Here is a 27,990-nt window from a genome sequence, read left to right on the forward strand (position 1 = left end):
TCTATGATACTTAAAGGTGAACTGTGTATGGTTGTGGCCAGAGTAGGTATTGGAGCTATGCTGCTCATTGAAACTGCGCTGCCTATTGCCAAATTTCATCTTTTCATGGATATTTACAAAGTCATTGACTAATATTTACTAGTATGACCAAAGTATAGCAAAAAATGCAGCTTAAATGGCGAATTGGAGAAGATCCAATTTTAGCTAGTTTAAAATGCTGTGCTACTCTTAAGAATGAATTAGTACTGTGCAAATGTGACATCTGAAAACTGGAGCGGCAGTCGGTTTTTTACCCTAGGGGAATAAGACTACGACTGCTAAAACTTTCTTTGATTGTTTGAACCACCCATCATTGAAAACTTATGGACTTGTGCCTTGAACTTTAATAAAAAGAAAAAAAAGAGGAAAAGCAAGAAAGGAAACTGTTGTCATGTCAACTCCTTGAGTGAATTCCAGTACCTCAAACCTCCACCAGATGTCACATTCCTTTATTCAAGTTGGGGTACATTGCACCAGTTGAAACCAAACCAATCAAAACCAGAAACAAATTGACAGTGTGTATGTGTGATATTGAATTGTGTTTGTGAAATAAGGGCTTTGAGACATTAAGCTGCATATACTGTAATTTTATTGAAATGAAAATTAATTAGGATTTCAAATGTTTCATACATCATAATTAAACAACCATGGCTTGTCATAGGAGTGGTTGGAAAACCAAGTATATTCTAGGAGAGGAGACAGACAGAAGACGTTGAATTAGAAAAAGGGTCGCTGGATACATAGGCTTAATGCCATGCGTTTCCCTGGTCTAAATGACAATATAGATATGATATCTTTTCTTTGAACCATCGAGCTTTGTAATGTCTTTTTGTTTTTCTTTCCAGTAATGTGATACTCTTTATGCATTTAACATTTTTAAGACTGCCACTGGCAGCTTTCTATTGTTGTGGTTGTTTGTACCTTGTAGCTCTGCAGGAGCAGACTCCGCCTACGTCACCTTGAGTCAATCAGCTGATTGATTAGTGTGTTTGAGACTCTTATGTGCTACACTGCTTGATTCACCTTGTGCCCTGATGAAGGCCCTGTAGCGGGCCGAAACATGTTGGCAGTGGCAGTATTTTTAATTATTTAAGTTCAAACATGAACTAGCCTTTATAATGAAGCGGTTTTATCTAAGAAGAGTGCCTTGGCGTCCTGCCTTTTTTTGATATTTTCTACGTCTTGGCCAAAGAGCACCTTCAAACCACAACTAGTTTTACCACTTGAACGCAGCAGCCCTCCAGCCCTCTACCTTTTAACCAAGTATATTCAGTTGGAGAAATGCCTCACATGTCCACATGTTTATTATAGTGTGTTGGAGAAAGGCCAGACGCATATTTACCAGGGAAAGTGGCCCAGTGTTTCTATTCATACAGTAAAGAGGCCTGATTAGGGGTGGGCATACTTGAAAATCTTATTAACTCAATGACTTTCTGTGATTAATCGTGATTAATGGCATAGCGCGCGGAACCCAAATATGAATTCAAAAGCGCCAATATATTTGAAAATGTCAGATTACCAAATCACTGATGACACCGTAATTATCATATATCACAGACGACCACAGAAAGAGATGGAATCTTTTTTTTAAATAAAAAAATAGACTAAAGAATAGAAAAGGAAAGAGAAAAGAAGTAGAGAAAAGAATAGAATATATACATTGACATTTTCTAAGATGAAGTAGACCAATCATAATCATAATTTGCTACTGTAACCTGTGTAGCCTAATAGGCCTATATCTATCTTTCAAAATAGAAATGGGCCTATTTGCCAATCTAGGCCTACATACTGTATCACACTAAGTTATAAAGCATGTAACTAATGAAACAAATTAGGCTATTGTAGAGGATAGGGTTTTTTTGCATACACTTAGGCTATTGAAGATTAGAGTATCACCATTATTGCATACAATTATTAAATTATAGGCTATTTAGATTGAACTGAAGCTGAAATATCAGAAACTCAAATTAGGATAGTCTACATGGGCCTACAAGAAACAAACCTTGTCACTTGAAATTAATTAGGCAAGCAGACGTGTGTCTGATAGGCCCTATGCCCCTCCTTCCCTCACTGTCAAGAGCGTGGAGTAGCCTAGAACTTTACCCTCCACTCTCAGTCCTTATCTGTCGCCATTATGTTGATGACCCTTTGATGACCCTTGACCCTTGCCTACAAAACCATCACAGGAACGGCCCCAGCTTATCTGAAGGACCTACTAACGCCTTATATGGAAGAGAACTGCGCTCATCCAGCACAAGCCGTCTGGCTCTGCCATCCAGTCGCTCTAGGTACTCCCAGTCAAGATTGTTCTCTGTTGTGGTACCCAAGTGGTGGAACAGTCTCCCAGAGGCAGCAAGACTAAGCACATCTCTTGCAGCCTTCAAGAAACAACTAAAGACATTCCTCTTTCAAAAGAATCTACTAGACTAATGCTTCAACTGGCCTTGCCCCAGGGCAGACTCCTGACATGATGTTTAGTTTAGTTTAGTTTAGTTTGTGTGTGTGTGTGTTGTGTGTGTGTACTCGTTATTTACTCTGTATATTAAAAAAAAAAAAAAACTAACCCCTCTTTGCAACTGCACTTCTTGTTCTGTATATCTCCTGTGCACTTTGTATTTGCTTGTGATGTTGGCTTGATTATAACCAAAGCGACTTTCAAAAGAGGACATAAAGCGTCTGCCAAATGCAATGTAATGTAATGTAATGTAAATGTTGCAGCGACTAGAAACTAAATGACTGACTGCTGGCGGTAATTAGGCTACAACTTTCAAATCAATAACGTTGACATCACAAAACAATAGGCCTAACATAAAGGTGAGGTTGCTGATGTCGGGTGTAGTTTTTGGCACGGCGAAATCATACTATGTTGCTGCCGATATGAATGCTGAATGTAACTTTGTGAGGCGCTTCAGTTAAACGCAATTAGACTTCGGCTAAAGATGCCTTCTTTTACCACTGATTTTTCAACTGTGCCTCTTCTGCTAGCCTACCGTGCATGCGCAACGCCAGATATAGGTAGAAATCAAAACGTTGCCTGAGGAATAAATATCTCGCGGTCGGCTTTTTGATCAAGGCTTTAGTTTTCAGCTATGCACACTGTCAGTCCGCGTGTCGTTATTGACAGCTGATAGGCTACTTTTTTTCATAACCTTGCGAGTTGCCAAGGCGCACATGCTTTTCGAGAGCTACGCAATGAGGGCTGTAGAACTTTGTAACGAAAATGTCCATTCAGAAGTTTTGCCTACTTTCTAGACCCTGATGTCTTTTTCTCTGTCAGCTGTCACTGGTGGTCTCCAACTGCTGCGTGCGAGGGGCAGGGCTTTAAGAGCGCAGACAGTTGCAAAATAAAAGTAAACCAACAACGCAACGGTCTTAAAAGGCTAAAAAAAATAACCAAAAAAAAACCCAATGCGTTAAGCGTTAACAAAATTGTCGGGCGATACTCACCTCAATAGTTAACACGTTAACGTTGCCCAGCCCTAGGCCTGATGTGTATTCATGAGAACAAGTTAAACCACTTGCCCTTCTCTTTACGTGTGCAGATTGGCCTCAGGAGAGGGCTGTTGTCATGAGTGAAGTGCTGTCCACCATTAGCTGCAAGCATCTCATCTATTTTCCTCAGCAGCTCATCTACCTGACTCCTGTCTCTGCTCCTGTTGTTAAACACATGATATCTCCCTCCACAGCTGCTGATCACCTCTTTTAACTCAGCGCGCTGTCCCTCCACAAACTGCCTTATCGTTACGCCATCAGCATCAAGCTGATCCCCATTTGTGAAGAGGATGATGATGTGGTCTTTCACCTTCTCCCCAAAGATCTCCTGGAGGGCCCTGACTCTATCCCGTTCCTCTCTGGTGAAGCGGCAGCGCACAGAAATGACCAGCAGGAAGGCATGGGGGCCTGGGGCGGACAACTTAATGCACTGAAGGATCTCCTCTTTTATTCTCTTATCATCTATTTCTGGGTCTAATACACCAGGAGTATCAACCACCAGAACTTCACGTGGGCTACTGATTGATGCTTGTTGACATGTGTGAGTGACAGTCTGGAATGAGGGTGTGGACTGAAATGCTTTTCTGCCCAGGATGGTATTTCCTGTGGCACTCTTCCCCGTTCCAATTCTCCCAATCAGGACGATCCTCAGGGGTGGACCTGCAAACTTAGCATGGTTCTTCATTAATGAAGCAAATTCAAAACCTGTGGGATGAAAAAGACATTTTGTTGCAACACCCTTCAATTCAAGATCTTAAAAAAAAATATTCCCCGCATACCACTACAGGAGACCTTGCACACCACTGGTGGTACCACAGTTAGAGAACCACTGTACCAAGACAAAATACAATCCAGCTATGTTTTTTTTACGATTTACATTGACAAAGTGGCTCAGTACATATGATCATTTAGAAAAGTTCAGAAGATCATTTAGAACTTTTATATTGTGAATTGGGTGAAATTGGCTTGAGTGTGAACGTAGGCCTGTGTTTTGTGTGATTTTGACCTCCTCTAACGTCATTACCAAACTGCTACACCTGTTAATCACCTGTGTCTACATGACCTACTAAAACCTCTCTACCACACACTGCCCCAAGTCGAGACCACCACAACAGCAATAATATACATGAATAAATAACAAATAACAATACAAAATAACACTATCCAATGGTGCACACACCTGTACAGAAGGTTGTGGAGGCTGGTTGACTTTGACGGCCATTGTTGACTACAGTGGTGACGTTGATGGTGTAATGTGCAGCTGATAGCAGGCCAGTCATGGTGTACTGGCAGGAGTCTCGGTGGATGGTGCGTTTGTCTCCCTGATATCCAGCTTTGATGATCTCTAACAGGTAAGTCACCTGGTCCACTCCAGCTGGCTTGGTCCAAGTCACACTGGCTTTGAGTGAATTCTGGTCCACATTCACCTGGAGATTGTGTGGAGGGGGGACCTCTGTAGGCAGAGAACATGAAAAACATAAAAAGGGAACATTTTGACATTTCGATATAAAGTAGATATTTGAAGACAGGTTTTACCTGCCTCGTACACCAACATAGTTTTATGTCTGCTAGGAATGAAAGCCCATGTGTCTCACCTGTGTGAACAGCCCCCTCCACAGGTGTGCTCTGGCGGCCATCTTGGCTGAGGGTGGCCACAGTGAAGTGGTACTTCTCTCCTGGAGTCAGTTCTGTCATCTCTAAACTTGTAGCTGTCACCGTAAGGCTGCGGTGCTTTTGAACGCCTGTCCAGGTGACCTTGTAGGTGCAGTTACCAGGGGCGCCCTCTGGAGGTGACCAGTGTAATGACACTGAGTCTGGCTGCACTGACTCAAACTGGATCGGCCCAGGAGGAGGAACACCTGCGGGAGAATGCAGAAGGGCCAGAGTTTAGAACATGCTTCACACCAATCAACACACAAAACACATTTATTCTACAGAATATAAAACATGATGCACCTTCTTTTGTAGAGGACCTTGGAGATGTATTTGCAGATGTCTGTATTAACACGAAAAATCATGCATAATATTAGCAAGGTTTATAACACTGTCCTAATCAGCGGGCCCTGTTTCTCTCAGTGAGTTCTGGTGTGTGCAGGTAGGGTGTTAAAGGAGCTCGCAGCCAGTTTGTATATTTTTTAACTGCTTCTCAGTTGGATCTCATCTGAGTTGCCTGGAGTGTCTTCCTGACAATCCACAGTCATTAAAATATACACTTCTGATATAGGCATGAACAGCCATCCGGGTACTTTGCCCGTAAATGTGCGTTACGTCCCTTTATGGGGGAAAATCAAACCGAATGTCTAATCAACTTACATGCTACATTGGCTAACCTAATGAACACAGTCCATGCTACAGCCACGGCTGTTTGGCTATTATTTGAACAGCCAACAACACTACACGTTTTCGGCATGTTGCGCGTGAACAACGCTAGTCTACAGGTCTTTATCTTTCGATTATTAAACCCCAACACCACCAATTTACTTGCATTGCCTGTTTTCCCCCACACATGTACATTTGTAATTATGATTTGAAAATTCACAATAGCCTGATCTATATTCATGTATTTCTATATTCTACAGTGCCATGAGAAAGTTTGGGCGCCCTTTTGGATAATCATTACATCGGTTTATTTCTCGTTGAACTTTTAAAGTAGCAACTTCATTTTAACATATGTTAAACATGTAGGGAAAGAGAAACATTTCAGCAGTGGAAGAATTTTCATAGGTGTTATACAAGTAGAAATAATTTTATGTGGATTTAAACAAAAATAGGCATGTGCATAAATATGGGCACCCCAAAGAAAGTATACCATTAATATGAAGTAGAGCTCACCTTTGCAGCACAAACTGGTTTTAATGACTTTGGAATCCCATCAGTCACCAAGACAGACATGATTGGTCATTAAAATGTTATTTATCATACAAAATAGCTTCTGATGGATACACAGGAAAGCCTTTTTATTCGTCACCCATCCAATGAGCTTTTGCCTTGTGAAAAGTATACGTGGAAGGACCCATGTCCAAGTCTGCATTATCAGCAGCTATGGTCTTGTAATTCTATGGAGGTGTTCTGTAGTGTGCCTGTTACCATTCTTACTATGCTTTAGCCATGCCCTTTTAACTATTTTTCAACAAACTACAGTTTGTTCAGAGCCCACCATATTCCACTCTCCAAGACAGAACTTAGGAGAAAACCTATGCAGAAAGCTTATCTGGACAAGCTAAAATCATTTTGGGAAATCATAGTGTGGTCAGATGAGACTGAGCTATAGTTATTTGACCTTAACAATGGGAGGTGGACATGGCAAAAAATGCACCCATCAATTCTATGACCTCTGGTCTGAAACACACCCTACTATAGGTCTGCGTGGATAGTATACACACTGTAAAACGTATTAGAGTTAAGGGCCTCACTAATTCTTTTCAAATAACATATTTTTCAAAAGAATGTTCAAGTGTCAGTCACAAAATTAGAGCTGAGCAGAGTTTGGACTTTCCAGCAGACAGTGTTTGCACTGCACTGATCAAAATTCAACAATGAGTTAATGCAAAACAACAAGTACAATGTCTTAATAGTCATACCAATCTTGAGATATCACATCATTGAAAAAGAATGAATTTATTTGAACCAGGATGTCTAAATAAGACATATGAATAAGTTGACTGAATAAGAGGGGCTCTGGATAGAATAATTGGCAACTATTCAGTAGCACCAGGCAGTTGGAACTGTCTTCTTGTATAGCAAGTATCCAAAGGCCATTAGATCAGCAAAGGTGAGCTCTACTTCATATTAATGGTATAGCTTCTTTGGGGTGCCCATATTTATGCACACGCATATTTTTGTTTAAATCCACATAAAATTCTTTCTGTAGCACCTATGAAAATTCTTCCACTGCTGAAATGTTTCTCTTTCCCTACATGTTTAACATACAGATGGTGTAACTTCAATCTGCTCATTACCGTGCCGTGCCGCGGCAGCGCACCGTGATCATTACACCCTGTGGCCATTCGGAATGCGGGGGGCAGTATAGCACCGCTTTTGCAGAGCAGCGTCTGCCTGTGTTAGTGCGTCTGTTTGTGCTTCCGTCGTCCGTCCCCCAGTTTTAGTAGTAGTAGAAATACAGTCAGCAAATTGCATGTTTTATTTAGCATTGGGCATTTGATATGGCATTTGATTATAACACAAGTGTGAGCCCTAAACAAGACCACCATGTGAATTTAAACTCGACTTTTTTTCTGTCTTGCATTCACCGTCTCCCAATCCGTCCCTAGCTTATTCCGGCACTATTCAAGCCAGGAACGGGTATCCCCAGGATACAGAGTTTGCATACCTACTACAATTTGAACCGGTAAAGACAATTAAAATCGAGTCAATCAGACAGGAACACCATTGTAATTAAGTGTGTCCCATAACGCCAGCATGAGAGAGATCGAATTTTAAATTTGGCGACGACATTCTGTCTTCAAAACTGGCATCGGCCGCTTCCAATTTAGGACCATAGGCCTATTCAACCGTTTCCACAACCTCACTGATCACAGTTGCTTCATCTCTAATGCCAGGGCTAAGAATAACGAAAATAGCAAAACAGAGTAGGCATGAAATCAAGCGGCGGAGTTCGGACCATTTTGAGTGGACCGATGTCGCTTGCGTTGTGTAGCCCTATCAAGCAAGCCTGTCTGTCTCATTTGTGCGATGAGCACAAAAACACAAATTGAACCACTCGTATAGTGTGAGTCAAACAGACATGAACAACATTGTAACCTAATGAAGTAGTGCCCCGTCATGTCAGCAAGAGAGAGGTGATTTTACATTTGGCGACGACATTCTGTCTTTAAAACTGGCGCATGCCGCTTCCCCTATTGCAGGCTATTACCTGATCTACACTGTCGTTACCACAAAAAACAAGGTAGCACAACTTAATACTATTACTAGGCTATATATCTGGTAAATAGTAGGTTGAAGACGGGGTATTATTGGTGCACTGTTTTTTTTTTGCGAAGCAGAGTAATCTGCTTCAGTGTAGCTCATTGTAGCCTATGTTGATCCCTCCCTCAGTTTTAGGCTACAAGTGGAAAGAGTCAGCCAATTGCGCGTTGCACGTAACATTGGGCATTTGATAATAACACAAGCGTGATCCCTAAACAAGACCGCCAGTCGACGGTGTTTTGTTTTTATTATTCTGTCCTGCATTCACCGTCTCAATTCCGCTCTTAACTTATAAGTGATAACTGTTAATTATTTCTGCACTAGCCTATTCAAGTCAGGAACGGATATCCTCAGGATAGCCTACGGACTAATAGGTTGAAGACGTTTTTTTTTGTATTGGTGCTTGTGAACATTTCATCCTTTCAATGCGCTGTTGTGCGCGGTCGACGGGGTTCGGGTTAACTGATGTGATGGACTGCACACGTGACAATACATCTGTTACACCAGGTGTGGCTAATCATATGTGATTAGGACTGCAAATTCAGTTGCTTCGGTGGAGATGCGAACCAACAATGTGACTGGGGAACTATGACTCCTTCCGAGGCTGGATAACCTGTCGCGCCACGACATCTCACAAAAGTCCCGTGCACTGCACAGCACTGCTGTAACCCACCCCTCCCCCACAGACAAACATTCATGTTCTGAAAAGTTCAACACGTTCTGAAAATTTTAGCCGCTTTGCATTAAGTTTTCGAGCAGACACTTGTCCACGGTGACGCAACATCGAAAGAGAAAAGCAGAGACTGTTCACAAATAGCCTAACTGAATAAAGATTTAATTAAAAAAAACACAGCATTTGTATGAAAATGTGCTGGGTGACACTGCCTAGGCCTATCCAGATGCACGTATAGCAACAATGAGAAAGAGGGGGAGAGACGGAGAGAGAGAGAGCGATTAGCGCGTATCTGTGTGTGTGTGTGTGTGTGTGTGTGTGTGTGTGTGTGTGTGTGTGTGTGTGTGTGTGTGTGTGTGTGTGTGTGTGTCGGGGAACATTTGAAGTGAAAAACCAACCCTCCCCCACTTCAGCATCAGATGTTGGTGGTCTAAGTCAATCCTTGTTTACCCAACTATCTTGTAGCCCAGTCATGAAGTTCACAAAGCCATCGGTAGTCTATAGGCTAAGATATCCAAAATCCCTCCGCAAATGTCTGCATTGCCTGAGTTCATAGGCTAAAACAACTTTATTTAGGCCTGACTTATTTAGCTTACTTTATTTGCCTTATTTAGGCCTATTATCGTATTTAGGCTTTAACGTGGGCCTATTTTACAAAATATCGAAAGAAGGAAAAGAAACTACAGACAAGTTGAGGCTTACTGATCGTAGCCTATTACAGCAAATCGAACATGCGCTTTATGAACACACTAGCCTGAGGGCAAACATCTTCTTCTCACGATTGAGATAACCAGGCCATGCCAGGAATTCAACTACCTGGGCACACACTAAAATACTGACAGACTACAATTGCTTGGATCTTCAGTGGGTTTCGTGGGTCCGGGGGGATGGGTGGCCTACTGCCTAAACTGTAACAGTTTAAATGCGTCCTCTCCAAACAGAGTGTGTGTGTGTGTGTGTGTGTGGGGGGGGGGGGAGCATTAGGCTATCGGGGAGGATTGAGGATAAATCTTACACCTTTCCTTATTAATGGAAAATGAATTCCATGCTTTAGGGAGTGTTCAAGAACCTAAACAATATGTAATTGCTGCTGCACAGTTCACGGGTTAGGCTATTTATTCAGTGAGGTTGTGGATATTGACACCTGTCCTCCGCGACCGCGGATAGCCCCCACCTTTGCGCTTCTCATCTGGCTGTCACACATCAACTGGAGGAGAGCGCGCAGTTCAAGACAAGCAGCATGACTGCAATCGTCAACAGGCCTACTGTAGTCTAAACAACTGTTCAATGTTCAGCGGTGTCCGTAGTCAAATTATCACAGCGGTCGAAGTCGAAAGTCGAAGACTTATTCACGAGGATATCATAGCTACCTTTCCTTGTCAATGTCCCATGCATTACAAAATATTCAAAAACCTCATCTGCGATAGGTTAAACACGATTTATCTAACACGCTTGAGGATAATATTGCCACCTTTCCCCTCTCCTGCGGTAGCCAGTTGCCTTCTCAGAAGAAGCAATCTGAATCTGAATCAGGGGTGCGCACTGTTCAAGACCCGCGGCAAGACTGCAATGGTCATCATGGTCCGTGGTGTCAGCATTCAGCCAAAACGGTGATAGGCCCTTTATATAGGCTATATATATAAATATACCTTATTCGCAGCAGCCAAAATCAGTCAGACAATAAGTCCTTAACGAGTACGTGCAGGCTAGCGAATGCTCCTTCTACCAGGGTAAAGTTTGCAATTGGAGAGGGGTGATTGAAAGGGTAAATTAAGTCCGAAATCAAAATGATCAAAATACGGTTAATTTATTTACAATACCCTACATGACAGAACGAAAATGTGTAGGAGGTCAACAGAAAATAACCATAAACTGAGGACTATAGTCAACATCAAAGTAAAATACAAACACGAAATCAAACAAAGCTTTTTTTAATGCGGCAACACTGGTTAACAGCAGGTTTTACGCACACATTTCGAAGCGGTTTATCACAGATGCCGCTCTCTTCCTTGCTCTCCCAAACCCCAACGTACACTGGGTTTAATACTCCCTGCAATACTGGCCAGCTATTATTCAATTATCATTTCATTTGTCCATGCAAAGACCTTACGCTGCGGTTAACTAAAAGTAGCCTCGGCCGAATTAAGGTAGGCTACAGCCTAACACAAAACGGTTTCCATCTGCACACAGATGCCACATATTAATAGGCTACCATACACAAAAAAAATGTAAAGCTAGCAAATGAAAATGAAAAGCATTTAAACTAACATCCCACTAAACAATCTCTTCCCCAAAGTCAAAGTTGAAACGGTGTGCGCTTCCGCCTCGCAGATTGACTGATTAAAGTGTGTTGATCAGTGCAGTGCGTGCAGGGTGTGTGCGAGTGTCCATATGTAGTGCACAAAACATTAAAAGCATTGTGAGAGAACATGTTTGCCAGTTTGGTGCGAAGGGAGGACAATCCAAGTGCAGAGAGGCTGCATGTTGACGTTACATTTCATTTCGTTGGATGCTTGTCTCAAATGTCATTTTCTCTCATCACATGCCTTGGCTACTCGTTTTAAATGTGGATTTTAACCACATTAACCCGTATTACAGTGTTAAACCACATGCTACCCTGAAACACCGCTGCTTCCCCGAGTTTTACATTGCAAAATTTCCAACATTTCCTTCACTGACGCAGCGGTTGATGGTCAAATACGCGGCGCATCCTAAACAGTAAACAAAAATATAAGGGGGGAAACATGCAGCGCCGGTGGTCAAGCCTTTTTCCTTGGTTCATTTAATGATTATTTAGACCGCGCTTTTCTGTCAAATATCCTCGTGCACCCGGCCCTTAAAAGGAACCCGGCCGCTAATTGGAACTCGGCTATTATATGGAACTTTACGGTATATTAATATGCCGTCAACATCGTCTAAAATATTCCATATGGTAATAAATGTTGCCTACCCATTTGCGCTTGAATGTGTATTGTGTGTATGCAAGAGAAAGTGTGTGTGTGTGTGTGAGAGAGAGAGAGAGAGAGAGAGAGAGAGAGAGAGAGAGAGAGAGAGAGAGAGAGAGAGAGAGAGAGAGAGAGAAAGAGATATCATATATATATACAGGTTGCGAGCGCTCCCAAGTAGGCTATAGCAAGCGCTCGCAAATAGCAAGCGCTCCCAAGTGCCACCCGGCGGTTGTTTGGGTACACTGCAGCTAGGCCCGGTACGTACCGAGGTGGATGACGTGGCATTACCTCGGTAAAGGGTGTGCATTGTAGGGGGACCGACTGTATGTTAAAATGAAGTTGCTACTTTAAATGCTCAACGAGAAATAAACCAATGTAATGATTTTCCAAAAGGGTGCCCAAACTTTCTCATGGCACTGTATATGCTTTTCTCTCATATACGAGTGATTCTACGATTCCCCTACGCTTTTGGCAAAAGCAAAATGTCAATTATCAGTATTTTTTTTTCAACTAAATGACCTAGATGTTTACATAGTGTATATATTTAAGTTTCCAAACAAACAAATTGCCAAGCTTAATCTTAAATCATTTGATAAATACTCTAATGAAAGCGAACATTTGCTTAATTATTTTGTCAACAGTGTTATGGACAAATACTATGTCATTTCAAACATATATAAAAATACTACAGAGTTGAAACAATATATGTTTGAAAGTGCTTATGTCCCTTAGCAGTAATGTTGTCATTAATCTGTGCAACTGATAGAGAAAATGTGATTGTTGAGCTTCATAAGTAGGATTTTATGAGTCACTGTGATACAGACTGACACATTTTTCATCATAAATCCCTGTAACGTCTGATTTGAATATAGTCACCCTCCTTACACAAGACTTACTTCTCCAGAGATAATCTCTAGTGTATGTTCATAGGATTTTTCCAACACATAAGGGATCAATAGCGCAAAAACACTTTCAAAACAGTCAACCGTGTTACTCAACTGTGTTACGGTCAACAGTGCAGGGGAACAAGTCGGCACTTTTTTAGGAGAAAAAACAGAGCAGACAAACCCATCTGCTTAGAACACAAATTATTTTGTTTGTTTGTCTGTCAATATGGATATAAATTGGCAAAAACATACTCCTCCTCAACTGTCATCAGTGTTGCCAGATTAGGCTGGTTCCCGCCCAATTGGGCTGCTTAGGATGGCCGTGTGCGGGTAAAAATGGCATCTATCAGAAAAACCTTCCCACTGCCATATAAATCAATAGAATTGGGCGGGTTTTTAGGGCGGATTTTGATCACTTTTTGGGCTGGAAATCATCAGCCTCATCTGGCAACCCTGACTGTCATACTTAATTGTAACACCATTGACGGTAACACCGTTGACATTTCAGCCATTTTTATGGTGTTGTGCTAACTGAGGACCTCAGAAGTTCCACCACAACACCTTAATCAATTCATGTACCTGTATGCTTTATCTGTGTTTTTCTACATGTGATTTCTAATTCAGATTCTTATGAATATGTTGATAACACAGTTGACAGGCAATTTTCCCGCTATGAGAACATAAAAAAGAATGGATTAAATTATGGAAGGATGGAGCTCAAAATTTACCAAAAAGTCTTCCCATATCCTGCCAAAGAGGTTATGACATCACGCGATGTTATTCGTATGGCCTAAGACCAAACCATTACTGATTTATGGAGGAGGTTTCAGACCGTGACACGGTTAACACAGTTTTCGTGGACACACACAAAATGGCAAATTTCATGTATAATGGAAAGGACAGTGGTCTTTCTGACAGTTTTGTCATATTGTGATGATTACTGTGAATCAACATTTGCAATCGTCTTGGGCAAAACAAGTTTCTTTACATGCTAATATGAAGACTGAATCTGACATTTGGAAAACAGGACGGCATGAAAACGCCCAAAACCAGTATTAAATATTCATTCTTGCTGAGGGAAATAATGCTATGTCTACACTTTCTGTATTATATGAAAGATAAATGTTTTCTAATGTCCAAAACATCATTGGATGCAGTTAATAGTTAGTGGAATTGCCAAATAAAATCCACGGACTTAAAAGTGTAGGCGATTTAGAGAATCACTCATACACTAAATATGTTCTATGACATGCTAATACAACAATAATAATAATATGATAAGCAAAAACGTACAATCTTTTTTTTTTTTTAATTGCTGCCATGATTGCCATGCTGAAAATTCACAATGGACAATATCTTTTATATTTTCAACTGCTTTAAGTTTGTATGCCCGAGTTCGCTCAAGTGTTCAGCTTATCTACCATCAGTCTCAAACAACGCACACAAGCACACACCATACTAGGCTTGTTGGGACATAAAAACATCCCTCTTAATCTTAATGTTTATTAGTATTGAGCACACCGAAAACGTCCACAGTCTGTGTCTGTAGATCTCGTTTAGGCCTACCTGTTCGATGACATCATGTCCATTGTGATCATAAAGGAAGCAGCGTGAGCAGATTGCTGATTGGTCGGTTCTGCAGTAGAACTCCAGCTCTTTGTGATGCTGTGGGCAGAGGCTTTGGTGATGGAGATCCTGTAGCTCGTGGCTGTCCAGGTCTGGAGATGTGTAGTGGTTCTTCACATGGACCTCACAGTACTTGTCATCGCAGGTCAGGCAGCGCTTCACTGCTGACCCAGAGCAGACATCACATAGCACTGATCCAGATGACACACTGCAAGAGAGAACAAGACAATACTGTATATAAAGAAGCAAATATGAACCCTCTCGGTAAGGCCACTTCTGGCGTTGAGCAAACGTGTGCTCTCTTCTTGACAGAACAGTCGAGCCACTGTTGACAGATGACACCCAAATCTACATTCACACTAAACCCTCCCATCCACTCCCCCTCGCTAACTTAACAACCTGCCTAAATGAAATTAGTAATTGGATGACCCAAAATGTTCTTAAACTTAATCAAAACAAAACCGAAGCCATCATTGTTATATCCGTTCAGGCTAGTTCGACTGTGCTGTCAGCATTGTGTTATGCCTGTATTATGTTGTGTTCTATTGCTGGGGTCTTGCCCGGGGTTCGGGGAGTTTGAGCTAGATAAACACGATGAGTTAACGTCACAAGCCGTGTGTCTGTGTGCTTCATTTACTACACGTTTACAAACGTAACATTGGCGACGAGGATGGCTGATATAAACCTCCCACCACCGGCACTGTTTCTCGCACTGCCGGGTGAGCCACCGATTCCGTGGACCCGTTGGATTAAGTCTTTTGAAACTTTCCTACTAGCAGTGGGACTCACAGATGTGCCTGCTGCACGCAAGAAAGCGCTGCTGCAGCATTGCCTAGGAGCCGAGGGTCAGCGTGTGCTCGGAGCACTGGAGTCAGGTACCGTCAGTGATTACAAGAAAGCACTAGAACTTCTTGGTGCCCAATATGCAGCCCCGCAAAGCGCCCTTTTGCGTCGATTTCTGTTTCGCCAAAGACACCAGTTGTCTGGTGAGACTGTACATCAGTACGTAGCAAACCTGCGTGCATTAGCCAGCTCGTGCAAGTTCGGTGCACTGCAGGATGAGATGATTCGCGACCAGCTCATAGAGCGTACGAACAATGCAAAAGTGTGCGAGACTCTCCTGTTGGAAGATGATAAGTTAACACTCGAAAAAGCGATGACTATTGCTTTCCAAATAGAGAGTGCAGCCACATACACATCTGCCTTGTCTAATCCACAAGCAACCGCAGCATATCCCACACCGTCACCCACGCTCACTCCATTACCCGAGCCTAGCCAGAGCGAGATGGAAGCAGCCGACTCCCCCGCGATCCAAATGCTTCGACGTCAAACTCGCTCACGGTCACGCCCACAGCCTCCCTCACCACAGCCACCTCCATCACAGCCTCCTCCACGATCGTGTAATAATTGTTGGTCGTCCTCCCACCAGTCCAGGGCTCAACATTGTCCCGCTCGAGGACAAATGTGCCGAAACTGTGGCAAACGCAATCACTTTGCTACTGTATGCCGCTCTGCCCCATCTGAATCACACCATGCCACTGTCATTCACAATGTCAATTCACAAGTAACCTCATTTAAAACATGCTCAGTGCAGCTGAATGATGTGTGCATCCCACTCCTCGTGGACACTGGTGCAAGTGTTTCTCTCATGAATATGCACACATACAATTCCTTCTTCAGTGCACTGCCCCTGTCTTCCCCAACTACCTCACTGTCGGCTTATGGGGATGCAAAAATAGACCTGGTGGGGTCCATTAAACTGACCGTGGGGTATGGCAATAAGGTCATGCCCAGTTTTCCCTTTCAAGTTTCTCGTCAGGGAGCCAACCTGATGGGTTTGGACCTCTTCTCAGCTCTGGGATTCTCCCTGGTGGACACAAAGGGAGCTGCAATTCTGGCTGTCACCACACCATGGCAACAGAAGTGGCCGTCACTGTTCGAGGGCCTGGGCTGCCTTACAGCGTTTGCGCACCAGCCTCTGCTGAACCCTGCCGTCAAGCCAGTCATCCAACCCCTGCGCCGTGTCCCGCTGGCTCTCCGTGATGAGCTCTCCACTGAGCTCAAACAGCTGCTGGACGCCAATATCATTGAAGCTGTGGATGCATCGCCCTGGGTCTCAAATCTGGCGATAGCAAGGAAGAAGTCTGGGGTTCTGCGCGTTTGCGTCGACATGCGCACAGTGAACAAGGCGATTATCCCGGATAGGTTTCCCCTTCCTTCAGCAGAGGAGCTCACCGCTCAGTTCCATGGCTCGACTGTGTTCTCCAAACTTGACCTCAACCAAAGCTACCTGCAGGTGCCCCTCCACCCCAGCAGCAGGAACCTGACAACCTTTGTGACTCACGTTGGGGTGTTCCGTTACACCCGCATGCCTTTTGGGATGAGCTCCGCCCCCAGCTGTTTCCAAAAAGTCATGACATCGATCTTAGCTGGCATACCTGGCGTGGCCATTTACCTTGATGATGTCGTGGTTCATGGGGCCACCCCTGAGTGCCATGACAACCGCCTCCACAGAGTCTTTGCAGCACTTAGCAAACACACACTTACACTCAACACTGACAAGTGCGTCTTCTCTGCACCAGCCATTGAGTATGTGGGTAATCGCGTGTCAGGGAACGGCATCCACCCACTGCAGTCAAACCTGGAGGCTATTCTGGCCGTCCCAGAGCCCACCTCAGCCACTCAGCTTGCCTCCTTTTTGGGGATGACGGGCTATTACCTGAAGTTCCTCCCACGCTACTCTACTACCACTGCGCCACTGCGACAGCTGCTGCGTAAGGGGGAGCTGTGGGCGTGGTCATCGGAGTGTTCTGAGGCCGTGCACTCACTCAAAACTCAGCTCACAACAGCCCCGGTGCTAGCCCACTTCAACATTGACAGCCCTACCTTGGTCACCTGTGATGCGTCGGCCACAGCCATCGGTGCAGTACTGTCACAGATGCAGGGAGGTGTGGAGAAACCAATCGCCTTCGCCTCACGGGCACTCAGTCCTACTGAACAGCGGTACTCCGTGGGTGAGCGTGAGGCATTAGCCTGCATCTGGGCCTGTGAGAGGTGGCACCTGTATCTCTACGGCCGCGCTTTCACCCTTAGACCACCAGGCTCTAACCGCTTTACTCTCCACATCTGGGACAGGCCACAGACCACTACGGCTACACCGCTGGGCCGACCGCCTCCACCAGTATAACTTTGACCTGAAGTTCACCCCTGGCCGAGATAATGTTGTGGCTGACCTGCTGTCGCGCTCTGTCACACAGTACCCCATCACGTCCACACACACTGACACCGACCGTGCTGAACAGGACATTGTCCAGATGCAACACACTCCACTACAGACCACGGTATCACTGCAAGAGCTGAAAGAGGCATCTGAGAGCGATCCTGTCCTCTCTCAGCTCCGTGACTACATTCAGAATGGCTGGCCGCACAGGGTGCCTGAGGAGCTGTCGGTCTTCTCCAGGGTAAAGCAGGAGCTGTCCTGCTGGAATGGGACTTGTGTAGCACGTGGCCTCAGCACAGTCATCCCTAGTGCCCTGCAGGCACATGTTCTAGCCATGGCTCATGAGGGCCACCTGGGCATGGTGAAGTTGAAGCAGCGCTGCAGAGGCCTGGTCTGGTGGCCTGGGATAAACGAGGAAATTGAGGCCCTATGTAAAGACTGCACTGCCTGCATCGTGAGTGGCAAGACAGGTCACCAGCCACCCCCCACCCCTGCAACCACTGGCCTGGCCAACTCAGCCCTGGGACCACCTACAGCTGGACATTTGCGGGGAAATACAGGGTGTCCCTCACCACCAACGGTTCCTGGTCGTTGCGTATGACCTTCACTCAAAATGGCCCGAGCTCATGACCACCGGCTCAGTGACCTCTAAAGTCATTATTGACTTCCTCGACTCTCTCTTTGCCCGCTGGGGTCTCCCAAACACCATCACAACCGACAATGGCCCACAGCTGACCTCGGCTGAATTCACCACATACCTCAAGGCCAAAGGAATCCGCCACATCCGTACAGCGTACTACCACCCTCAAGCTAATGGGGGGGGTTGAACGCTTCCACCAGGCACACCTGGTCCAGGGCTGGGCCTTTCCAGAGGCTCTACGTCAGACACTACTCCACTACAGGGCCACCCAACACTCTACAACAGGGGTCTCCCCAGCATCCCTCATGCTTGGCCGCGAGCTTCGGCTTCCCCTGAACAGACTGAGCCCCGAAATGCCCCAGAGGCCATCACCCACGGTCAGGGCCTCGGTTGCCTGTCAGCAGAGGCGTATGAAGCAGGCGTTCGACCACTCAGCACGCGCCAGAACCCCTGACATCAAACCCATGGAGTGGGTCAGGGTCCGTAGGCCCCACAGAGGCAACAAACTCGCCTCATACTGGTCAGCCCCTCTCCAAGTTACTCGCCAGCTAGGCTCAGCCACCTTCCGGCTCAGCGACGGCAGCCGGTGGCATGCAAGCCGCCTCCGCAAAGTGGCACCTCCGATTCTCACACCGCCTATGACACCACATACCACTTCTCTAGGTGGGCTGGATACTTCGGCACCGGAACTGGCACCTCAGATAGCCCCTGAGGCGAACCACGGGCACACCTACCGACCTGCCACCGATAACTGGTACCACCAGCTCACCTACCAACCTGCCCCTGACAGTGGGTGCCAGTGCATCTGAGACCACCCAGTCACAGCTTTATGCCTCCCCTAGGCCCGTTTGCACTAGATCCCGTCCTGCATATTTGGAGGACTTTGACTCTACATTTCATGCCTGAAATTCAGTAGGAGGGGGGGAAATGTTATATCCGTTCAGGCTAGTTCGACTGTGCTGTCAGCATTGTATTATGCCTGTATTATGTTGTGTTCTATTGCTGGGGTCTTGCCCGGGGTTCGGGGAGTTTGAGCTAGATAAACACGATGAGTTAACGTCACAAGCCGTGTGTCTGTGTGCTTCATTTACTACACGTTTACAAACGTAACAATCATCATCGCCACCCCATCATTACTTAAAAAGATAAACCTTTCTCAGTTCTCTATCCCTGACTATTTTACCTCCACTTCCTCTGAAGTAAAAAATCTGGGCACATTGATGGTGCCCTCCAAGTCGGTTCTAACCCCTATTCCGGATGGTAACCGTAAATGTGGCTCCTGCGCGCAATGCAGTTATACTTATAAATGCACTACATTCAAACACCCCCACACAGGTAAAAGTATTCCCATTAAGGGCATTATCACATGTAACACAAAATCTGTTATTTATCTGATTACGTACCCATGTGGAAAGTCATATGTTGGAAAAACTAGTAGGGAGTTAAAAGTATGCATTGCAGAGCATCGCAGCACCATTCGTTGTAAAAACCTTAACTATCCAGTAGCTGCGCATTTTGTGGAAGCTGGCCATTCGGTCTCTGCACTAAGATACATAGGGATTGAGAAGGTATCTCTGCCTAGACGGGGGGGTAACCTAGAACGTTTACTATCTCAGAGAGAAAATTATTATATCCACTCTCTTAAGACATTGATTCCTTTTGGTCTAAATGTGGAATTTGAATTAAAATGTTTTCTCTAGGTAGACTCAATCTTATTGTGCAGATCATCTGGCCTTTGGTGATGGGTGTCAAGATGAGACAATACTTTTCATGACGGCCTCTAGTGGCCTGATCTAAAAATTACAAGTGTTGCTCTCACTTTGCCTTCCCATCACGTAATGTATATAGTTTACTTGGGATTTGGATCTCTTGCACTCACAGGGGCTGGTGTATCACTATGTGTTTTTGTTTTTCTTTTAATTTTTATAAATTGTCTTACCTCTTTTTGACATTACTGCCAATTTGTAAAGAAAACATACTGTAATCAAGATGAGATTTCACCTTGTCTGGCAGGTGTCACTGAACTGATTAACCGGCTGCTGTCAGCCAATCACAAACCAGAGGACAATTTATAAGGGGTGTCTTCACTTTGCTTTTGTAAAACTTGAGAAAGGCCATACGGGCCGAAACGTTGTTTGTCAATAAATTGCAGCACGATGGACAAGAGTGTGCGGTACCTTCTTCTACCAAATTGATCCTGCACCCGCTACCTGCACCTCGAAACCTCTGGTGTGCGTTGGTTTCCTCCCTCAAAAGTAAAAAATCTGGGCGTCATCATCGACTCTTCGCTCTCCTTTGAATCCCATATCAAACACCTCACCAAAACTGCGTTTTTCCACCTTAAAACCATCTCCAGACTCCGCCCTTCTCTTACCCCTACCTCTGCTGAGACCCTCATTCACGCTTTCGGAACCTCCAGATTAGATTATTGCAATGCCCTACTCACTGGTCTCCCTACTAAATTGATTAACCGTCTACAATACATTCAGAACTCAGCAGCTAGATTACTTACACACACCAGACCCTGGCATCACATTACCCCTATCCTCTATCAATTACACTGGCTTCCTATCCATTCACGTATCCATTTCAAAATTCTCCTCCTTGTATACAAGGCCCAGCACAACCTTTCACCCTCCTACATCACAAGTCTCCTCACCCCATACAATCCCACCCGCACACTACGCTCCACTGACTCACTCCTCCTTACAGTTCCCTCCACACACCTGCACACCATGTTGTTGGCCCCAAACTTTGGAATTCACTCCCACTGTCACTTCGTCAGTGTTCTACACTGTCTACTTTTAAATCCAAGCTGAAGACACACCTTTTCACTTCTGCTTTTCCACTTCATTGACAGGCACTTCCACTTTATTTTAATTATCAGTTTATTTTTATTTTACATATTACTATTTTTTTCCCCTCATTTTATTTTATTTTCAAATGCATTCTACTTCTTTTTCTTATTTGAAAACATTTATTTTTATTGTACTTTTATTTCTATTTTATTTTTGAATTTTAATTACTCTCCTATTGTTAATTCACTGAAGCTTTGTTGTACTTTCCCTACTGTTATGTATTTGTTTTGATTGTGAAGTGTACTTGGGTATTTTGAAAGGCGCTCAAAAATAAAATGTATTATTATTATTATTACTGCAACACTGACACAGCACTGTATGCCACTATTTTACAGTTTGGCTGGGGTTTATAAAGGTGGTAAAGTTTCTTATTTTTCATGTTAAGCGTTGTCTTGCTTTAAGACAAGTTAAAAGAGGGAGTATGTAGCTAAGCTAGTGAAAGTCAATGGATCCGTGTACCATTGTAGCATGCTACACGGATTGCTTAAGGTTTTACTATGCCATATAAGGGCTTCCGCACACCGGCTCCGACAAAGTGCTGAGCACTGCTCAGCTAAAATCCGATTCCATTGTTTTCAATAGAACCACGCACACTGGCGCCGATGTCCCCGGACATTCGCCGATGTCGGATAGCAATTAGAGACAAGTTCTATTTTGTCGGCGCCGCCCATTGACTGTTCATGTGAAATTGGGTTTGGGGGTCCGAATTCTGTCGGAAGCAAAAGTGCGCCGCAGTGCTGTCGGAGCTAGTGTGAAAGTGAAAGCGAAAGCCCATTGGGAAACTCCAACTCCCTTTGTCATTGTGACACAGCACTCCACAGCACACAAGTGAACTCTGCACACTGCACACAACGAAATTGCATTCATGCCTCACCCGTGCAAGGGGGCAGCCCTCAGTGGCGCCCCATGGGGAGCAGTGCGGTGGGACGGTACCATGCTCAGGGTACCTCAGTCATGGAGGAGGATGGGGGAGAGCACTGGTTGATTACTCCCCCCACCAACCTGGCGGGTCGGGAGTCGAACCGACAACCTCTGGGATGCAAGTCTGACGCCCTAACCGCTCACCCATGACTGCCCAGTGTGCAGCTGGCCTAAGTATGTGTTCCGCAATAGAAGCTATGACATACTGTAAGTATGTGTTCCGCAATAGAAGCTATAACATACTGTACCTCCAGGAGGCCTCAGATGGGGGATAGCCAGAGTCCACAGACCTGCAGCTGAGGAAGAAAACAAAGATGGAATTGAGACTGGCAATACTGTACACCAGAGGTGGGCAAAGGAGGTGGCCCAAATGAGGCCCGCTGAGCCATTTCATCTGACCCACAGAGACTTTACAAGAAAGAATTTACTAATACAAATACAAATTAATATGCCTATGGTCCCTCAACAAAAGTGGCTACTTAAAACAGAGGTCTTGTGAATTTAGGATAAGCAAATGCATAGGAGGTGTGACTGTGCCTCCCTCTGCAGGTAGTATGGGGAAACACACACACACACACACACACACACACACACACACACACACACACACACACACACACACACACACACACACACACACACACACACACACACACACACACACACACACACACAGCAGAAGAAGAAGAATCAGGGGCTGGTCATACAGGTATGGTGAAGTGGACACACACACTATTGGATGACTGTCACTGCCTACCTTCTCCCCTCTGCCATGTTGGGTGGGTGGTCTTTTGAGACATCGCTCTTTATAGACAGAGCACTGGACATGCTGCCTGTAGTTGTTCGCTCGTCTGAGATTATTCCTGGTAATAGTAGATATATTACGTCAATTATGTCTTCTTGTTAATTCAAGTCATCAGCTATGTTTTGATTCAGACATGTTAAAGTTTTTTCCTTTACCTGACGTGTTTAATGGGTGTAACTTCAGTCTTTATCAGAGGGTCACACAGGGTGTTGAAGGGTGACACGTTTTGGAATCAACTGATGTTACAGAGGTGTTGACTTAGTCCAATCCATCGATTGTGCCCATGAGGCAATTATTGTAAGAAAAGAAACAACTGAAAGAAAATAAAGGCTCTGAATTGTGCGACACTATTTCACGGTATTCACATTAACCTGTTGCGGGGAAGAAGGATCAAGTGTCTGATGGTTGGGTTCTCTCACCCTAACAAATGAGAGAGGACCAGTGGTGTAGTCTACGTAGAACGCGGGTATACGGAGTACCAACTTCAAAATTTCAGGGATTTCAGTATATCCACTTAAAATTAATTGATCCATTATGTAGAATAGCAGAAAGACATGGCATAACAATAAGGTAAGGTCAAGTAAATATAGTTTATATTGTTACAATATGGTTTTGATTAGTAAACATTAAACTCAATAGCACAGTATATCAGATTTGCAGTGTTCTATTACGTAGTAGGCTAATACATTTTTATAATATTGTACTTTTTATAATAGGCCTATCCTATGCTGTGTGCACCTTTCTGCTGTGCAGGCCAGCCTATAGCCTGATGGCAATAGGCCTAACGACTGTCTATTTTATTATATTCTTTTTTTATATAATACATCTCCACTGTGCAATATAACTGTCAGTCTTTTTACCTTCCCTTGTTGCTGGCTGAAAGGGAAAAGTTTGCTAGAGTCTCTGCTTCCACCAGACTCGTGTCTTTTCAGCCATTGATGTGCGCAGCTATTCTGGACTTTACGGTCCCATTCACTTCAATTCATTTTTTTGGCGTTTTACATATTTCGGACCGTGCGGACGCCGCTGTACTCGTGCGAGGAAAACAACAATTGTCTCGGGTGCTAAACATGGTCATGGAACGGCTTCCTTAACCAGAATGGTGTGTGTTGTGTTATTTCGAAGATAATTAAAGAAAATCTTATTACAATGGGATTTCTCATAGGCATGGTTTTGCATGTCTCTTATCTCTTTTCATGTTGACTTAGCGATCACCGTTACAAGTTTACAAGGTGCCCAGCGCACATATGTATGCATACAAAAAGGAAGAATACATTTCACAGTGTAATTCTGCAAATAATTCACTTCAAAGTTAAGTGTTATTACATAGGCACCATGGTCATCAATATGTGTGTAAGAACAAGTGAAAAAAACAAATCGGTCAGTTTGTCAAAGAGGAGACGGTAGATATGCACCATAATACACAGTATTCATCGAAATATGCTCATGAGTTGTATGCTGAAGAAATACTGTACGCACAAATATCTATTTACTGAATTAGACTAATCATGGCCTATCAGAAGTGAGGTAACATAGGCCTACACGAGTGTAAAAATTGTCCTTTGATGGGCCTTGAACCCACAACCTGTGGAATGGTAGGCATGACTCCATCCACTAAGCTACCACAGTTTCAGTAGAATTTGTTTGACCAGAAAACTTCTTGTTGTGCACATTATCACAGCACTAAAAAATCATATAGGCCTACAATCATTTCTTCATCATACTTCAGACAATGAGGTAATGGTGCAGGGAAAATATATTTTATATGATTTATTGTGTTAAAATGCACAACGACGACATATCTTTCTGGTCTTAACATTTCTTATGAAACTGTGGTAGCTTGGTGGATGAAGTCATGCTGTCCATACCATAAGTTGTGGGTTCAAGGCCACTCAGCATTCAACTTTTACTCACGTGTATGTAACCTCACTCCTGATATAGGCCTACATTATAAGGCTTATTGGGAAAATAAATATTTGTGCCTTCAGTATGTCTTCAGCATATCTTTCAGGAGCACATAGCGACACATACTGTGTATTATGCTACATATCATCCACAGTGTCTGCTTTGAGAAATTAATCATTCTCAATTTGCACTACTTATTACATATGTGGTATGATCTGTTAACTTCAGAGTTACTTATTTTCAGAATTACAGAAAGTTCTGATCATTCTGCACATTGTAAGATGAAATGGTGATGACGCAGTGAACATGCTAAGAGATATGAAACCTGTCCAATCATGCAAATGACATCCCACTATAATAAGATTTTATTCAATTTTCTTCAAAACAACACAACACATTGCAGAAATTCTTGTAGCCATCATATGTAGGCCTATAGGATGTAATGGAAGCATTTACACATTGTCAGCAGCGCAAGCACCCTTTTCTCACAGACCCTTGATGTGCCCTACAGACAGACTTGAAGTACTTTGTACATGGGCCCATCTAAAACATGCAGTACAATGTTAAAGGGACAGTTTGGTCAATTTCAACATGCAGTTGTAATGCTCACACTACCCTGGACTTGTCAGTGCCTGAGATTTTTTTTTCTTTCTTCAGCCGATCCTGGTCATTGTAATGGGGGCAGCTCTTTGTTTACATTTCAAAAAAACATTTTTATTTATTCCCAAAAACATCCAAAAGGTTATAAAACATCAGCAGACAACTAGCAAGCAGCAGTACCTTTTGGGAAAATATTTGGAGTTGGCCTATGTTTTATTTTTTTAAAATGTAAACAAACGCTGCCCCCATTAGAATTGCTCATATCTCGGAAAGGGCTGAGCCGAAAAATGTGGCATCACCAGGTACTGACAAGTCAAGGGTAGCGTGAGCAATACAACTGCATGTTGAAATTGACCAAACTGTCCCTTTAAGATTTTGTTTGTTAATTCTTAACCTACAAACATGGAAAAGACAGAGGAGATGAAAGACATTGGAAACTTCTTGAATGTAGCAATCCCATTACAATAGAAACAACATGAATTGTTTGCCAATTAATGACTATATGTAGTAGCCTAGCCCAGTGGTTCCCAACCTTTTTCTTCAGGGACCCATGTTTTTACTATTGTAAGGTTTGGTGACCCAGCGCCCGCATGAGAGGAAGTCACTCGATACGCTCTGTCTCCTACGAAAACTCATTTTAGTCATCATTTTATTCCTCAATTCGTCTTTGTTCAAAAACAGAATACATGTTTAATGTAGCACTTAAATTTTGTTGCTTCTATGCATTTGTCATTTATTCAACATGGGCTACATATGGTATTAAAATGAAACCCCTTAAACTCAAGAGGGCTTCGCGACCCCCTGTGGATCTTTGGCGACCCATAGGTTGGGAATCACTGGCCTAGCCTATAATGCAACCTTTGTTACATAGCCTAATAGTGAGTTAAATTGAATCCGAATGTCTCAGCGTGCCCTACAATATCGCCCCCCTGTGGCCACATTAGCTAATGAAGATAATGTTGCTTGAGTGATATGTGGCATGATGTGCATTATTGAGGAAAGAGACGTAGGCTATGTGCCGTCAGTATTTTTCCTTCATATCATTCAGAAGCATGGTGTGATGCATACTTTGTACTATGTTGCGCATATCTACCATCTCCTCTTTGACAAACTGACCGATTTGTTTTTTCACTTGTTCTTAAACACATATTGATGACCATGGTGCCTATGTAATAACACTTAACTTTGAAGTGAATTATTTGCAGAATTACACTGTGAAATGTATTCTTCCTTTTTGTATGCATACATATGTGCGCTGTGCACCTTGTAAACTTGTAACGGTGATAGCTCAGTCAACATGAAAAGAGATAAGAGACATGCAAAACCATGCCTATGAGAAATCCCATTGTAATAAGATTTTCTTTAATTATCTTCGAAATGACACAACACACACCATTCTGGTTAAGCAAGCCGTTCCATGACCATGTTTAGCACCCGAGACAATTGTTGTTTTCCTCGCACGAGTACAGCGGCGTCCGCACGGTCCGAAATATGTAAAACGCCAAAAAAATGAATTGAAGTGAATGGGACCGTAAAGTCCAGAATAGCTGCGCACATCAATGGCTGAAAAGACACGAGTTTCCACCAGCTCCTGACCAATTTATTGCCTATTGCGCGATGTAAACAGACGTCCTTCGAGATGCGTTTCTCCTAAATGTTGTCAATTTTTTTAATTAAACAAGACAAAGTAGAAAATCGACAAATAGCCTACAACAGAGCTTAGGCTAGGCCTACTTACCAAAACAAATAGGCTAACACTAACATTAAATAATGACGAGTGGTAGCCTACAGCTCTACGTGACTCCCATTGCCCTTAGCTTGCAGGTGACTGTAGGCGCGGTCTAGCTCCTGTTTTCTGTGTTTTAAAACGTCCTTCTAATTCTCATATTCTCTATCAAATGTCTACTTTTATAAGGAGACGTAGAAACCAGGCGTTCCGTCAAATATAACCATAAACATAACAAATACAGCTTACCTCCGAAAATGATAAAATGGCGCCTACGTCTGTCAAGTTGCTTTCGATTTTAACTTCAGTCCTGTGACGCGCTTTGTTGATTTTTCAGCGGCGCTGCAGATTTCTAAACAATCGCACACGCACCAACGTCATCACGTGGGCTATTGGAATGACTAAAGTAGATGCGCTGTGCAGATGGACTAGAGATCAGTGCTACTCACGAAAGGCTAGGCCTACTGTAGTTTCCAGCAGAGGACAAACGCAGTACAGGAAACGTGGAAACTCAGTAAGGTGCAGCTCTGTAGCAGCCTGTCCCATAGGCTACACTCTGCTATGGTGTAGTCTACGTAGAACGCAGGTATACGGAGTAGCCTATAGGCCTACCCACTTCCAAATTTCAGGAATTTCAGTATACCCACTTCAAATTGATTCATGCATTATTTAGAATAGCACAAATATAAACAGTATACCCACTTCAAAAAGTGCTCAAATATAC

At 43.6% G+C, this 27,990-nt stretch overlaps 1 protein-coding gene across 2 annotated transcripts; it reads right to left on the reverse strand.

The window, feature by feature from the left end:
* Positions 1 to 27,563, reverse strand: LOC134439755 (uncharacterized). Of its 2 annotated transcripts, XM_063189666.1 has the most exons (9): positions 27,516 to 27,563; positions 23,191 to 23,348; positions 22,988 to 23,093; positions 22,479 to 22,526; positions 14,532 to 14,799; positions 5,488 to 5,527; positions 5,127 to 5,390; positions 4,712 to 4,984; positions 1 to 4,236 (listed from the first exon to the last, which is right to left on the reverse strand). In XM_063189666.1, exons 3-9 carry the CDS (start codon positions 23,056 to 23,058, stop codon positions 3,536 to 3,538), a joined length of 1,665 nt encoding a protein of 554 aa, XP_063045736.1. In that variant the 5' UTR covers positions 23,059 to 23,093; positions 23,191 to 23,348; positions 27,516 to 27,563; the 3' UTR covers positions 1 to 3,535. The 2 variants fall into 2 exon arrangements, with proteins under 2 accessions (XP_063045736.1, XP_063045737.1); XM_063189667.1 differs by lacking the exon at positions 27,516 to 27,563 and having other exon boundaries at positions 23,191 to 24,178.
* Between the last annotated feature and the right edge of the window lie 427 nt (positions 27,564 to 27,990).

The sequence above is a fragment of the Engraulis encrasicolus genome, chromosome 23 (assembly GCF_034702125.1).
Source record: "Engraulis encrasicolus isolate BLACKSEA-1 chromosome 23, IST_EnEncr_1.0, whole genome shotgun sequence".
NCBI classification, from domain to species: Eukaryota; Metazoa; Chordata; class Actinopteri; order Clupeiformes; family Engraulidae; genus Engraulis; species Engraulis encrasicolus.